At 39.9% G+C, this 15,950-nt stretch overlaps 1 protein-coding gene across 1 annotated transcript; it reads right to left on the bottom strand.

The window, feature by feature from the left end:
- Positions 1-612: 612 nt before the first annotated feature.
- LOC140874465 (uncharacterized) lies at positions 613-1,764 on the bottom strand. Its single transcript, XM_073277779.1, has 4 exons — positions 1,557-1,764; positions 1,270-1,442; positions 935-1,160; positions 613-837 (listed from the first exon to the last, which is right to left on the bottom strand). The coding sequence occupies exons 1-4, from the start codon at positions 1,636-1,638 to the stop codon at positions 719-721; spliced, it is 600 nt and encodes a 199-aa protein (XP_073133880.1). The 5' UTR covers positions 1,639-1,764; the 3' UTR covers positions 613-718.
- Between the last annotated feature and the right edge of the window lie 14,186 nt (positions 1,765-15,950).

Here is a 15,950-nt window from a genome sequence, read left to right on the forward strand (position 1 = left end):
TTGCCTATGAATATTCATCTTAATTTGACAACCCATTTCCATTACCATATAAAAAAAGCCTGTTAATTTTCATATAATAAATAAATAATATCCTGAAATATTGTCGCTGATATGGAAAGTTATACTAGGGATTGTTGCGGTGGATGTGCTGGAGTGAACAATGTGTACAATTGTTCGAATCGTGTAATTCGACACTCTCCGGTATGTTCTGCGGTGAAGGTGAAGCCCGAACCAGTTGTCAAAATTGAAGCTAAGAGCAGCATATTCGGTACTGGAGTCACGCCATGTGCGGCGCCGTCCATTCCGAAAGCATTTGCTTCTGTTAAGAAGGAAGAGCCCCTCTAGTTTCCCTTGTGTTCTAAGTTAATTTGTGTTAAAGCTAAGGGCTGATTATTTATATATAAATTATTATATATATATGTCATGGTTTGATATCTAGCTAGCTAGCTATCTGACTAAAGATAGCACAGTTGTTGAACATAATTGCGCGCCTATATATATATTAAGGCATGCATGTTCTAAATAAAGCTAGCTTGTGTTATATTAATCTTTGTCGTGCTCTCTTAATTCGTTTTGTTGTTTGTCTATATTGAATCAATAATGGGTTAATGATTAATTAAACATTCTATATAATGAGACATGACAATTTAATGTATGTATAATTGTCATGTTTATACAAGCGTGATATACATACTTGAATATTTTACCTCTTCAGAAACTAGAAAAACACATAGTAAATCATACTAATCAGCAGCAAACTAGCACAAAGAGCAGAGTAATGTAACTTGTTTGCAGGAGCCCCATTGGCTTGAATATGCTCAGCCACATCGAAATTACCTGTTATTAAATGAAACATAGAACGAAAAAATTAGTCAAACGTGACGCACGCCAATAATTTCTTGACATGAATTATATATATGTACAGATATGATACCTCTTTTGGGTCCGTTGCCGCAACCAGATGCAATTGTGTCGCGTATATCGCTTAGCGTAGCTCTGTTGTAGAACAAAAACTGATCGAATATGCCATGTATGCAGGCTAGGACGTTTTGTGTCTCAGTTACGCAGGGTCCATTGCAGTACTGATCCGCGTAATCGGGCGGCACGTCGAGTTCTCCGCCTTGGTTCAATCTGTATGCTGCACCACAGCTACTATATATCTGTTTGGATTCCAAATCCTCACTTCATGTTAAAGATGGGCGTGTTGAAAAAGCATATATATATATATATATATATGTACTGATCATATTAGGGAAAATTGCTACTTACATACTTATCACCGAAACATTCCAAAGCTTTATTGTATATAAGATCAGAACTTGTGCCTACAATACCTCCTTGAGGCAAGTACCCACTCGACCCTCCTTCATTTCCTGCCTCCGGCAAATAGTCGTTCGCGACGACTCCCGCGGCCCCTAAATTAGGATACTCATATGCCCTTCCTGCAAGACAACATCGACCCCATCGAAATATATATACGTCAATTCATTACAAAAATAAAGAGACAATTTGTGTTTGGCTAGTTGAAAGTTATAATATAATGTGCACATATATACCAAAATTGCAAGTGGAAGAGGAGATGAAAATGAAAATCAAAACTACTGCAGGACCATGCTTATTATATGTTGCGAATGCCATCGAAATTTATAATCCAAGTCAAGATTTGGGCGATGTGTTATATAGACAAGAATATGGCGAGAATGTAGAATTAACGAAATTCTAAAAGAATGGATGATTATGCAGAAAGAATGGTTGGTTTTTCAAGTAATCTATTATTTTAGGACACAGAAGAATTTTAGTGTTGATCAAGAAAATTTGTATGTCTTAAATTAGCAGATGGGTGGTTGGACAATTTGCACCAACTTGAACAAATTTAAATTTTTGGGCTACAAATTAATCAAACCTACACCGATCCACCTTGAAGAACAAGTTATGGTTTTTATTTATTATTTGTTAAAAAAAGCGAGTTATAATATAAATATATACCGTGGTTACTTTTGATTTTGGGCAAAATCAATCAAGGTTGAAAGGCGTATAGTTTATTTAATATAATTATATAAATAAATAGTATGAAGGGTACGTGTATCATTTATGTAAAAAGTTGAATATTTTAAAATTGGCGAAACTTAAATATCGCAAGAATACAATCATGAATCAATCTTTGCCCATGATAATCAACGAGTTACGTTTGCAAACTTATCTATTAATCAAAAGGGAATTTAAGATTTACCTAACAATAATTTTCTAATGCCTTAATTTTAATTAATATATATATATATATATGTCGTCTTTAATTACATTTCCTCTTATATTTTATCCGTATTTTCTAAGTATAAATGTTATCCATTGATCGTCTTCATCCCGCGAATGAAGTACAATATCTGTTAGGATCAATAGAACATATTCGATATTCTTCAAAAAATTCACCACACGCACAGCAACAAGAACACAATTCCAGAAATTTTATAAAACTAACACACAAATCAATCACCAAACTCACGCGAAAACGATTTAAACAACACAAGTATTTACGTGGTTCGGCAATGAATTTGCCTACATCCACGGGAGAGCAACACAACACTTTTATTAATCACGAACCAAGAAGAAGATATAATTCAAGCCCAGAAACAGAGCTTTTACAATTCACATCAGACCAACTCTAACGCTAGATACAGACTCAATTCAATACTCAAATCTTTGAATTCTCTCATCATAATATGCGCATCAGTTCTCTCCCTCTGAATTCTCTTCCTTCTTCTCTCTCGAAATCGTTTCTGTAAGTTGAAGAATCAGTTGTTTCTGTTATTCTGTTGCAGCTGCTTCCATATGCTTACATAGTGAAAAACCACCGACTTTCTTCTTGGGCTTTTAGGTCAGAAAATTGCTCGGCCCATTCTTCATTCAACATGACCCAACTCGATAAGCCTCTAACATCAATCTGTTATGTTCTCATACTTTGATCTGCCTTCAAGCTTCACTCCAGCTTTGTGGACAATTCATCTGACTTCTGACCAAGTCCCAGTATTTGAGCAATCGATCTTCCTGAGGAACTCATCTGCCCATATAACTTCGATCCGATCTAATCAGTAGTTGATCTGATCATGAACTTATCTGACACTAAGCTCATCAGACCACTGCTCTTCGACCTGATCCATTCTCTTTTCTTTTCCAGTCAAGTTGGTAGAAGCACACTTCAAAAATCTCCACCTTGATTCTTTCAGGTTGACTGCTGCTCTCCATCTAGCCTTCTTTGGCTAATTTCCAATCACCGCATTAACTAAGTCCAAACACTTCTTGAACTTAGCATACGGCAGTGACTTTGTCATAGCATCTGCAGGATTTTCATCTAATGATATCTTCTCAAGGATCACATCTCCTTTTTCGATGACATCTATAACGAAATGAATTTTCACATCTATGTGTTTGGATCTTTCATGATAGACTTAGTGTTTTATCAAGTGTATCGCACTTTGGTTGTCACAGTGTACTACAACTTGATCTTGCTTCACCCCAAGCTCTGCTATCATCCCTTTTAGCCACAACCCTTTTTTATGGTCTCGGTAACAGCTATGAATTCTGCTTCAGTGGTAGAAAAGGCAACCACTCACTGTAGATTTGACTTCCAAGTAATTGATGTGCCATAAAAGGTGAACACATATCCAGTCAATGACATCTTAGTGTCTAGTAGGGGTGCAAACGAACTGAATCGAGCTGAATAATGGTAAAATTTTAAGGCTCGAATTCGGATCGATAAGAGTATATTCAAGTTCGAGCTCGATTCGAACATCGATAATTTCAAATATTTTGGCTTGAACTCGGCTAAAAATGAAGTTCGAGTTCGAGTTCGGCTCGAAACATTCGAACCTATTCGTGAACTATTGCTCGGATATTATGGTTTGAAAAGCTCGAAATGTTTGAAAATGTTTGAAATGTATATATATTTATTATATAATTATATTATATTAATTAAATATTAAGGCTCCCGAACTATCGAACATAATAATTTTGGCTCGAGTTTGGCTCGTAAAAAAGTTTGAACATGTTCGAATTCGGATTGAGTTCGATAAGTTTGAATATGAATCAAATATTTATCGAGCGGCCTCATAAAGCTCATGAAACGGCTCGGTTCGTTTGCACCCCTAGTGTCTAGGCTCCTAGAAAAATATTAATCCACATATCCAACCATAGGATCAATTTCATCTTGCTGTTTCTCAAACTTCAACCGAAGCCCAGTAGTGTTTATGAGATATCTGAGAATCCATTTAGGCCCCGTTTGATACAAGGATGAGATAACTCTTGGACTAGAAGATTGATTGATAAGTGGTTGATAAGGGAAGATATGTATGTATTGATAGTTTATTTTTATGTTTGGTGTGGTTTTTAAAGGTGGGATAAGTTAGTATATATTATTTAGATGGACCAAAATACCCTCCTTTCTCACCCAAATATTCTTCCTCAAACCCATCATGTAGTAACCCGTATCCAGAATTAACGATTAATGAGTAATTAATCATGTAATCATGTTTAGATTAAGTAAAACATGATTAAGAAAATTTCAAATGGGTTAACGGAGTCCAGAAATGGATCTAGGACACTCAAAAATGGCCGGGAAGGTTCCAAGGGTTTGGAGGATCCGAACCTGAGATCGGAGGCTCCGAACTGCATGGCCAGCTGTCCAAGAAAAATACGTCATTGGTGACATCACTGATGGGACTTCGGGGGATCCGAAGTCAGGATCGGAGGCTCCGAACAGGAACGGAGGCTCCGAAGTAAGGAACGGAGGATCCGAACCAGTTCGGAGGGTCCGAAGTCGAGTTCGGAGGCTCCGAACTTTGCCTATAAATAGGGGTCCGAAATTTCATTTTCAACTCGCACCTCTCCTTTTTCTCCCTCGATTCCTTAGCCTTCTAGCTTAGATCTAGGGAATTCTAGGCGTCCTTTTGGGATTTCGGAAGTGGCATAGCGATCCTGGCGTCGTAGCGGAGCTGTGCCTAAGTTTTGAGGCAGTCGCCATCAGCGGGCTGACAACGGACACAGGTATAGATATGATTTTCTTAAATTATTTAGGAGTATGCAATAGCTTAGTTAAGGCTTTTAGTGCTTAATTAATGATGCTTGAGTATTTGCATTGTAGAGGTGATGATAGGTTTGGAACCTAGAGTGGGACTACTAGGAACTGCCTGTAGAAAGGTACGTAAGTACTGACTGAGATAGCCAGCGGGTTTTGCATGCTTATATGTTGCATTTGTGTGTCATATTATTATGCAGCATGTGCATATCATATTGTGTCTGTCCATCTTTTGAGATGAGCCATGTAGGGCCGCTCAGCCCTGTTCGGACGGTAGATGTCGAGCGCCCCGCGACCGACGGGTTAGCCGGCACTGGAATCTGGAAGACACGGTCTACGTCCATTAGGAATGAGCAGTGTACGCAGGGTTTGATCCCCGGGTTGTACCACTCATGTCCTAGGTACCATTACTGAGCAGTTGTATACAGTTATCCCAGATATGGATACCCGGTCATTTGCAAGCATCATATTTGTATGTTTTACCCGTGCTTTCGTATTGAGCTTAAAGCTCACGTCCAGTATTTTCTGTGTATCTGGACACCCCATTCGACGGGGCAGATGTAGGCGCAGGATTGAGCACAAGGAGCTTGGAGTAGCCAATGACCATTGAAGACAGCAGGATTAGCTGTAGGTTTTTGCCTTTTAGGCTTATTTATTCGATTGAGTTGTATAATTGAATTTGTTTAACCGGTTGTATTCTGCCGGTCTGTTTTTATTTAAGTCTTTCACAATGATTTATTTAATGCATGCTTAATTATGCTCTTAAACTCTGATTAGGTAGTGGATTCGGGTTGGATCGCTACATTTATTGGTATCAGAGCAGCATGCAAAGAGACTTGGGATATAGTACTGAGACTTTGGATTATACTTATATGATTTGTGAGACCTAACGAAGGATGATTTGGTTCTTCATTGCCAAGGTTTGCGGTAAAAGTCTTTACTATAAGGAAAGCAACAATGATGAGAACACCAGTAGTAGCATATCGATAGATAGGCTGACTGCTATGGACAGTTCATCATTTGATGCATTGGAATGCTGATCGAAGAACATATGGATTTCAGCCGGGGAAAACTGGAAGAGAAGAACGAGTATATCGCGTCAGATACCCCTGACTTTTGGAACTAATGGTGTGTAACAACCCATGTGGTTCCAGTCCGAAGAGATTCTCCATTCGTAGTTGGAGAGATTATCATAAAGACCTTCACCAGGTAATGCCTCGAGTGGCTAAGGCATAACTGGTTATGAACGTAATGTCATTAAATTCATGCATAACATGGTTTTGCCGGTATGCTTGTATCGATGCGTTCGGTAGGCACACGGAAAACTTCATGTTCAAAAGCATGATATGAATGCAAGAAGAAAGATGACGGTAGATCATGAGCAGAAGAGGTCGACTGACATGCACTGACGCAGAGCATAGCTGGTTAGCTATCACGTGCCATTTCTCCGAAATTCTTCGCAGGAGGACATGTAGAGAGACTTGGATGGGAGTTCGCTTGTATTGATGCGTGTGTCGATGAGAAGCTTCATGCTCAAGGAGCGAAGACTAAGTACGATGATTTTAAATACTATATTGTTGTAATTGTAAACAATATTTCAGTTGTAATGAATCATCATATTATGGTTGTATCATTTCAAGTTCGGTTGTACATTTCATTGTATTTTGAATACTGTGTATTACATGGGATTGTAATCAAAGAAATTGTACATAACTTGAAACAATGATACATGTATTACTAATTAAGAAATTCGTGAATGATTGCATGATTGTGCGGAAGGTTGGCTTGGTTTTAGTTGATTAGTGTTCAACTATTGTAGCTCATGGGATTTGAGTGGGCCGACTGTGACTGTTTGACTTGTGGTTAGTCTAGGCGTTTTCCTAGGATTGACCTAGTTAGTCAGAAGGCTAAGATAGTGCTAGCGATGAGTGGACTCATCTAGAGGCATTAAGGGTATTGTTCGGTTTAGAACATTGGGCTTTGTTCTAGGTTGTTTTCTTAGAACATTAGGATGTCTGAGCGTTGATAGGTTTAGACTTTTGATGATGGGTTTTCATCGGGATACAAGGTCCAGTATATACCGAGCATTGTGGACTATGACCATGAATAGACGTGATGGGGCGCGACCCTAAGCCAGTGTTACCTGGGAGCCTTTGTGCTTCAGGGGATGGCGGTGGAAAGGCTACTCAGTCTAGAGTTTTGGTAACAGTCACAACGAGGTATGACCTTGGATTAATATCAGGTTTGATATCGATGGTTCGATATCGTCTGGTGTGCCAGAGATATAGGTTGAGTATTCTGCTTTGGGAACCAGTCTTGGAGGAATTTCCTTGACAAGTGTGTACTCTGAGCAGATAGGTTTTAACCTTTGGGTTACTGCTAGACGTGTGGATCTAGTAGGTGGACGGGCTTCTACCAGCGATGACTAGGGGTTGTCATCAGAGTTGTGGTTAGAGTTTCCCTGTGATAGGAATCATCCAAGATACTAAATGGGATGATGTTTCGAGACTTCGACTCGAATACGAGGACTACTCCATGATGATTGACTTCATCTGTGATGGATTATATCAGATGTTAAGGATTGTACATGACTATTTGAGATGAGAGGGAAGCGTGACCTATACCCAAGAAGCCTTGGTGGTTGTCCAGGTGGGTTATCGTGGTAAGCTACCTCAGTCTTGAATTGTTGCACAATCTTAGCAACGGATATAATCAGGAGTGTGTCCGGAGATTGTGAGAATCTATAGGATTCGTTAGTTATGATTTCTGAACTTGACGAATCGTGATGTTCATCCTGAATGAACGAGGCAAGGATAGTGAGTCCAGTGTTTGCGCTAAGTACTGTCTGATATTTTCAGAGGTTGAGCGTAGGATTTTCCATGGGATGGAAATGGCCTAGGTTGATAGATCGCGAGAAAATCTTGGGCTTAGTTTGTCTTGATGTTCGCCTTGGGTGAACAAGACAACGATTGGTAGTGCTAAAGTGGCACGGGATCTATACTAATGACTACTAGTGGCTATTGGCTAACTCTGTTAGAGTTAGGTTGACTAAGTTCAGTGTACGAGACAGCTGTCAGTAGTAAGGCACGAGATTGTGTCGATAGACTACTAATAGCTATTTTCTGGTTATCAAGTATGGGTGTATTGAAACCAGAGCGATTTGGGTATTCCAAGTGTTGGGAATAGTTCATTGTGAAAACGAAACCAAGTTTGATCTAGCCACGTAGGTTTAGATGATCAGTGGTGGTCTGATCTAATGAGTGTGAGCCTAAGTAGATCGATGAGTCCGATTGGTTGAGCCAATCTGTAATGATCGGTGTGTATCAATTAAGAAATACTTGAATAGCATTTTGTCGCATAGTGCTTAAGGGGATTTGTACTTGATACGATCTCAGAACATTTGGCGATTTGGATGATTTAGAGTCTCTAGGATTGCCAGAGATGAAAATTTTGGGATTGGTGTAATCGGGAACGATTGCAATTTGACTTGTATGATCAAGTTAGTTAACACTCGACAAAAGAAACAAGCAAGGGAATTGGTAGTTCCCAGGATAGTGTTTTTCTGTTTAGGAGAAGCAGAAATTGATCCAAGCAATTGCTTAGCGTTAGCAATAGTTTACTCAAGTTTGATTAAAGAAGGCTCAAGTATTGCTCCATATCGATAGTGGGCGACAATAGTGAAGGTTTCTAACCGAACATTTCAAGAAATGTTCGTAAGACGATTTCTTCATTCACTATTGGGTTTATGATCCAACGAGCATTGGGCATTAGCAAGGGAACACCAGTTGTTTGATCGAGATAATTGACATTAGCTAGGATCTAATTTTTGGGATCTAGCAGGATGTGTCACTAACCTTCTAGCGTGTGATGCACAATGTCTCTGAAACGACATAGATAGTAGATTTCGACTTAGCATCCAACGAGATTTGCTGTTGGATTGGAAGACTTTGTAATATTGCGATTTTCCATGGATGACGTGTTCGCCAGGAATCTTCGTCTTTTCAGTGCTATGGCTAATACGTTCAGCAAAGGAATGATTTGACTCTGGAGAATCCGTTGGGATTTAGTTTCCAGGATCTTTATGTTCAACCTTGGGAGGTGTGACGAGCAATGATCGTATCATCAGAAACTCCATGATGAGTAATACTAAGTGCAGTGACTGTCAAGTTTCGAGACGGAATAGAAAGTGTTTCCATATGTCTGTGCACTGTGAAATGTCCTAGTCGAGCATATTGGTGGGAGCTTGCCTTAGTCTTGATTAGTGTACAGTGGTTGCGAGTATGTATGACTATCAAGAGGATGTCCATCGATTGAATTCATGGGTGAATAACCTATGGTCGAGATGATGTAGATCATCAGAGGCGTGATGATATCCATTGCAGTGTATGCGTGACTTCGCAGGCCAATGGGTAAAAGATGACTTAGCGTCATTATCGGCAAGCGATGAAAGTTTTCATCAAGGCATAGTGTTGAGTTATGTTGAGAAACGTGAACTGTGATTCGCACTAGACATGGTGGGATGAATTCCCCGTATTTCTTGGGAAGTTTGTTTGCTTCGGTGGAGCATGGGAAGGATTAGCAGTCTAGAAATTGTGTCAAGCAGTTACGTTGGTGTATAGCTTTGTGTCAACTAGATTCTCTCGAGGAGAAATTCGGAACTTGTTGTCTACATTAGTGTCAAGGAAGTTCGAGTGTCGAACAGTAGCGCAGTAATCTTCAGTTGGAAGAATGTTAACGCGGCTCAGCATTAATGGAGCTTAAAGGGAATTCGACAAGATTCTGAGTGTGTCGGAAGCTATTTCGACCAGACACTCGAGCAAGGGTCCTTAGTATGTTCTCAAGGTTCTACCCTAGATTTCGAGGATGAAATCTTTTAAGGGGAGGAGAATGTAGTAACCCGTATCCTTAATTAAAGATTAATGAGTAATTAATCAAGTAATCATGTTTAGAATAATTAAAACATGATTAATAAAATTTCAAATAGGTTAACGGAGTCCAGAAAAGGATCCAGGACACTCGAAAATGGCCAAGAAGGTTCCGAGGGTTTGGAGGGTTTGGAGGATCCGAACCAGGTTAGGAGGCTCCGAACTGGTTCGGAGGATCCAAACCTAAGATCAGAGGCTCCGAACTGCATGGCCAGCTGTCCGAGAAAAATACGTCATTGGTGACATCACTGATGGGACTTCGGGGGATCCGAAGTCAGGATCGGAGGCTCCGAACAGGAACGGAGGCTCCGAACAGGAACGGAGGCTCCGAAGTGAGGAACGGAGGATCCGAACCAGTTCGGAGGGTCCGAAGTCGAGTTCGGAGGCTCCGAACTTCGCCTATAAATAGGGGTCCGAAATTTCATTTTCAACTCGCACCTCTCCTTTTTCTCTCTCGATTCCTTAGCCTTCTAGCTTAGATCTAGGGAATTCTAGGCGTCCTTTTGGGATTTCGGAAGTGGCATAGCGATCCTGGCGTCGTAGCGGAGCTGTGCCTAAGTTTTGAGGCAGTTGCCATCAGCGGGCTGACGACGGACGCATGTATAGCTATGATCTCCTTAAATTATTTAGGAGTATGCAATGACTTAGTTAAGGCTTTTAGAGTTTAATTAATGATTCATGAGTATTTGCAATGTAGAGTTGATGATAGGCTTGGAACCTAGAGTGGGACTGCTAGGAACTGCCTGTAGAAAGGTACGTAAGTACTGACTGAGATAGCCAGCGGGTTTTGCATGCTTATATGTTGAATTTTTGTGTCAAATTATTATGCAGTATGTGCATATCATATTGTGTCTGTCCATCTTTTGAGATGAGCCATGTAGGGCCGCTCATCCCTGTTCGGACGGTAGATGTCGAGCGCCCCGCGACCGACGGGTTAGCCGGCACTGGCATCTGGAAGACACGGTCTACGTCCATTAGGAATGAGCAGTGTACGCAGGGTTTGATCCCCGGGTTGTACCACTCATGTCCTAGGCTCCATTACTGAGCAGTTGTATACAGTTATCCCAGATATGGATACCTGGTCATTTGCATGCATCATATTTGTATGTTTTATCTGTGCTTTCGTATTGAGCTCAGAGCTCACGTCCAGTCTTTTTTGTGTATCTGGACACCCCATTCGACGGGGTAGGTGTAGGCGCAGGATTGAGCACAAGGATCTTGGAGTAGCCAATGACCAGTGAAGACAACAGGATTAGCAGTAGGTTTTTGCCTTTTAGGCTTATTTATTCGATTGGGTTGTATAATTGAATTTTTCTAACCGGTTGTATTCTTCCGGTCTGTTTTTATTTAAATCTTCTGCAACGATTTATTTAATGCACACTTAAATATGCTCTTAAACTCTGATTAGGTAGTTGATCCGGTTGGGTCGCTACACATCAATTATTGAAGGGGTAGTTTTGTAAATGACTTCTGTAATCCATGAGACAAATTTAATCCATGGAAAAAAGGTGGATGGATTATCAAAGTGCTAATGTGGTCTTCTATCAATCCAGGTCCTTATCTAAGCTCAAAAATTAAGACAAACATGAGCTTGTAAAACAATCCCGGATTTATCAAGGATACCAAACGGGGCCTTAAGAGCTTCCCAATGATATGTACCTGGATTAGCTATAAACCTTGACACAACACTGATTGCATGTGCCAAATCAGGCCTACTACATATCATTACATATATGAGACTCCCTACTCCACTAGCATATGGAGTACAAGTCATATTCATCTTGTCCTCTTCACTTTCAGGTGACTGACTAGATGATAGCTTCAAATATTGTCCCAGTGGATTCATAACAGGCTTTGCTTGATTCATGTTAAACTTCAGAACTACCTTCCTCAAATAGTTCTTCTGACTCAAATGAATCTCCTGCATTTCTTTGTTTCTCATTATTTCCATGCCCAAAATTCTCCTTGCTTCTCCTAAATATTTCATCTCAAACTCTGAGTTGAACTGTTGTTTCAATGATGATATATATCTCTGCCCTATTTTTACTTGCTATCAGAATAGGATCAACGTAAATCAGTAGGTACAAGATAACCTATACTTCATCCTTCTTCAGATAGACACATCTGTCATATTGGCTTCTCACAAAATCAATACCAATCATGAACTCATCAAACCTCCTGTTCCATTGCCTCGGACTCTGCTTAAGCCCATACAAGGATTTTCTTAGTAAGCAGACCTTATTCTGTGTTTTTTATGTATGAAGCCCTTAGGTTGTTCCATATAGATGGTTTCTTCAAGGTCATTGTGTAAGAAAGCAGTTTTCACATCCAGATGCTCAAGCTCCAAATCGAGCTGATTCACCAGTGCTAACATAATTCGAATAGAACAATGTTTGATCACTGAAGAATAGACTTCATTGAAATCTATTTCTTCTACCTGACCGAAACTCTTTGCAACCAATCTGGCTTTATACTTGATCTGTTTTGTACAAGGAGTTACTTCCTTCTATTTATAGATCCACTTGCATCCTGAAGTCCTCTGATGCTTCGGTCTGTCCACTAATGTCCAGGTTTGTTTCTTTTCTAGTGAATTCATCTCTTCATTCATAGCTTATATCCACTTGTCTTTGTGTTTACTTTCCATAGCTTCAGCATATGAATTAGGCTATGAGTACTCCACCTCCTCAGCTACAGTAAGTGCATACCAAGCCAGATCAGCTTCTCAAAACCTCTTTGGAACTTTGATCTCCCTTCTGGTTCTATCTCTAGCAAGATTATAAGTACTTAAATCCTCTTTTTGATCAATTGCTGTCAAATTCTCATCTTGCATCTCTTCTGAATCAGTATCTGATGAGGAAGACTCTACCTCAAACGGTAATTTGAGGTTTTCACTGATCTCACTGTCCTTTCCATCCATATTCATTTTATATCTCAGTTTGGTCTCATCAAGATTTACATCTCTAGTGTTGAAACACTTTGGACCTCTTGATTCCAGGTTCCAAACTTTATATCCTTTCACACTTTCAGTATACCCAATGAATATGCATCTCATGGCCCTTGCTTCCAACTTGTCCTGTTTCAGACGAGCATATGCAAAACATCCGAATACTCTCAAGTTTGAATAGTTTGTTGGTGTCCCACTCCACATTTCCATTGGAGTCTTGAAACCAATTGCACTGGATGAGAACCTATTGACCAAATAACAAGCAGTATATAGTGATTTTTCCCAGAAAGACTTAGGAAAAGAAGCATTAATCAACATACATCTGACCCTTTGCAGAAAAGTTCTATTCATTCTCTCTGCTAGGCCGTTCTGTTGTGATGTTATTGCCACTGTTCTGTAACGACCCACTGTATCAAGACGGATCTTTTCAGCGTGCTTATTTCCTCACTCACACGCACCCTGAGAAACTTCCCAAGGGGGGGTCACCTGTAACGCCCAGAAATTCGTCACGTAAATCCGCATGCATAACTAGGAGATTTAATAATTTTAAAATAATGTGAAAATGTGTTAAATTGCTTTAATGGTATATTATGTGAATTATGTGATTTAATTGCATGTTTTAAATATTATTTCAGCATTTAAACCGCTATGTTTTAATTTATGAGTTTAATTGAGAAAGTTATTTTAAGATCGCGTAGGCGGGACCGTGGACGGACGAGATGTTAGTTTTCACCCAAAATATTTTATGAGATTTTTAGGAGCCTTAAAATATTATTTTATGGTAATATTTTAAGAAAATTATGGTATTTGTATATATATATATATATATATATATTTATGTGCTCGTTTTTACCTAAAATAAGTCATTTTAATGACTTTTATTAAGATTTAAAAATTCCATTAATTATAACTTCTGGATTTACTTATTTTTATCAAATTATAATGTATTTTAAAGTTTAAAATTAGAGTATTTAATTATCCTAATTATCTATTAATTATTTAACCTAGATTATCCTAAATATTATACCTAAAATCCCTACCAAACCCACGCCTCACCTCTTAGCCGCCTCCATCACCCTCTTTCTCCACCATTTTCACGTTCCATCAGAGTTTTCCCAGCCCCATATCCGATCTTTGAAAGTTTTTGGATTATTTAGAAGATCCGTTCGTCCCGGCGAGCTCGATACGCGTTGTTTACGTCGTTTCGTCTAAATAATTATCAATGCACGTTCGATTCCTCTTCTTTATCACCATTTAAATCATATTAAAAAGATTTTATTCTTACAAAATCTGATATTGCATGTGTTATGATCTAGAAAAGAAAACATTAAAGTTCATGCATGTTCCTCACGTTTTTGCACTTCATGGCTCGGTTTTGCACTATTTCTGGACATGGCTTGGATCGAACTGCTGGCTGATCATTCATGGGTCTAGGTGGGTTCCTAGGGGTTGGTTTAGGCACGCTGGTTCACGGCTGGAAGGGCTGGAACCAAGGGAAAAGGGGCTGGGACAGCAGCTAGGCGGGCAGAGGGAGCTGTCTAGTTTAGGGGCCTTGGCCAAGCCATTCAAGGCTTGGCTCGGGCCATTCCTGGTCCGAGTGATGCAGTTGGACCCTGGGGTGGTCCAGGTGCCAAACGGCCGGAGCTGGTCGGAACATGCAAAGGATCATGGGATGTCCAGAAAAGGGGGCTGCGCAGGTTGCAAGAGGTTTAGGGGCCTTGGCCAAGCCATGCAAGGCTTGGCTTGAGCCAGGCCTGTTCCAGAGGTTGCCTCTGGACCCTGGGGTGGTCCAGGTGTCGGAGCTCCGGCCATGGGTGGCCGGAGCTGGTCGGAAAGTTAAGGGAAGTAAGGGCTGTTCCAGGGGAGGGGCTGCGTGGGGTTTCTTGGGATGTAGGGGCTGTGGCCGAGCCAGGCCCCAGGCTGGGGTTGCACCTGGACCCTGGGGTGGACCAGGTGCCAGATCTCCGGCCGGTGGTGGCCGGAGCAAGGTGTTTAATGGGCTAAGGCGGCAGCTGCTGCAAGGGGTTTGAGGATAGGTTAGTGTCGGGTTCTATGGTTTCTAGTTAACCGGGCTCGGGTCTTTGGGTCCGGGTTGGGTCAAGTTTTGCTGGGTCAAAATATTTTTAGTCCGGGTCTAGATTTTATTATTTGGGCTTGGGTTTTATTTTTAATTAATTAAGAGTTTAAGTAATTAATTAATGGGTTGGGCTTGTTAATTAATTAATTAAACTAGTTTAATGGGCTTTGATAATTAATGAAGTGGGCCCACTAATTTTTCATGGATCGTGTGATCCATGAGAATTATTGGGCCAAGATGAGTCGAGTTTAATAATTTTATCGGATTAGTTTATAATTAATGGTTAAATAACACTTTTATTAATTTAATTTTAAGTTAATTAGTTAATGGGCTTAAATTATGTTTTAAGTGAGCCCATTAGTTTTTCATGGGCCTGGGGGCCCATGAAGCTTAATGGGCCAGGTCAGGTTGGGCTTTTGGATTTTTGGGCCAATCTAGAAATTTTTGAGTTTAAGTCTAGTGATCAGCAGCTCGAACAAGTCCTTGAAAAAATAAATGAACCGTAAATATATGTTTAATTCATGCATGTATTTTATTAGTTATATAAGTAGGATTTTTAAGAAAATAAATTAAGTATATATTTACGGGCAAATTTTCATGAAATAAAGAAATAAATGAGAATTTTAAGTTCATGCATCATTAAGAATTTTCATGATAAGTTTAAGAGCATGTTATGAAAAATATTTTTATGGAAGTTGAAGTGAAGGCAGAAAGTGATGTGGTTGGAGGTCGGGATACCTGGGCACGGTGACCTTCCTAATGATGTATAAGTATGATGAGCTTATGGATCCAGTTGAGAGGGCTGGTGAAGTGGCAGCACAGAGGTGGAAACTCCACCGCCGCATACGTTGGTTTTTAGATTGATCAATCGCTTAGTATGAGTCCACCGACATGGATACGACCTGTTGAGAACTAAGAAATCATGATAAGTCATTT

The sequence above is a fragment of the Henckelia pumila genome, chromosome 1 (genome assembly GCF_033568475.1).
Source record: "Henckelia pumila isolate YLH828 chromosome 1, ASM3356847v2, whole genome shotgun sequence".
NCBI lineage: Eukaryota > Viridiplantae > Streptophyta > Magnoliopsida > Lamiales > Gesneriaceae > Henckelia > Henckelia pumila.

What these genes read in the sequence shown, in the direction of transcription:
- LOC140874465 (XM_073277779.1), bottom strand. Translation starts at nt 1,638, where the DNA reads ATGGCATTCGCAACATATAATAAGCATGGTCCTGCAGTAGTTTTGATT. An exon ending in CTCTTCCACTTGCAATTTTG is followed by an intron (nt 1,443 to 1,556) that starts GTATATATGTGC and finishes GTTGTCTTGCAG; the next exon opens with GAAGGGCATATGAGTATCCT. An exon ending in AATGTTTCGGTGATAAGTAT is followed by an intron (nt 1,161 to 1,269) that starts GTAAGTAGCAAT and finishes GAATCCAAACAG; the next exon opens with ATATATAGTAGCTGTGGTGC.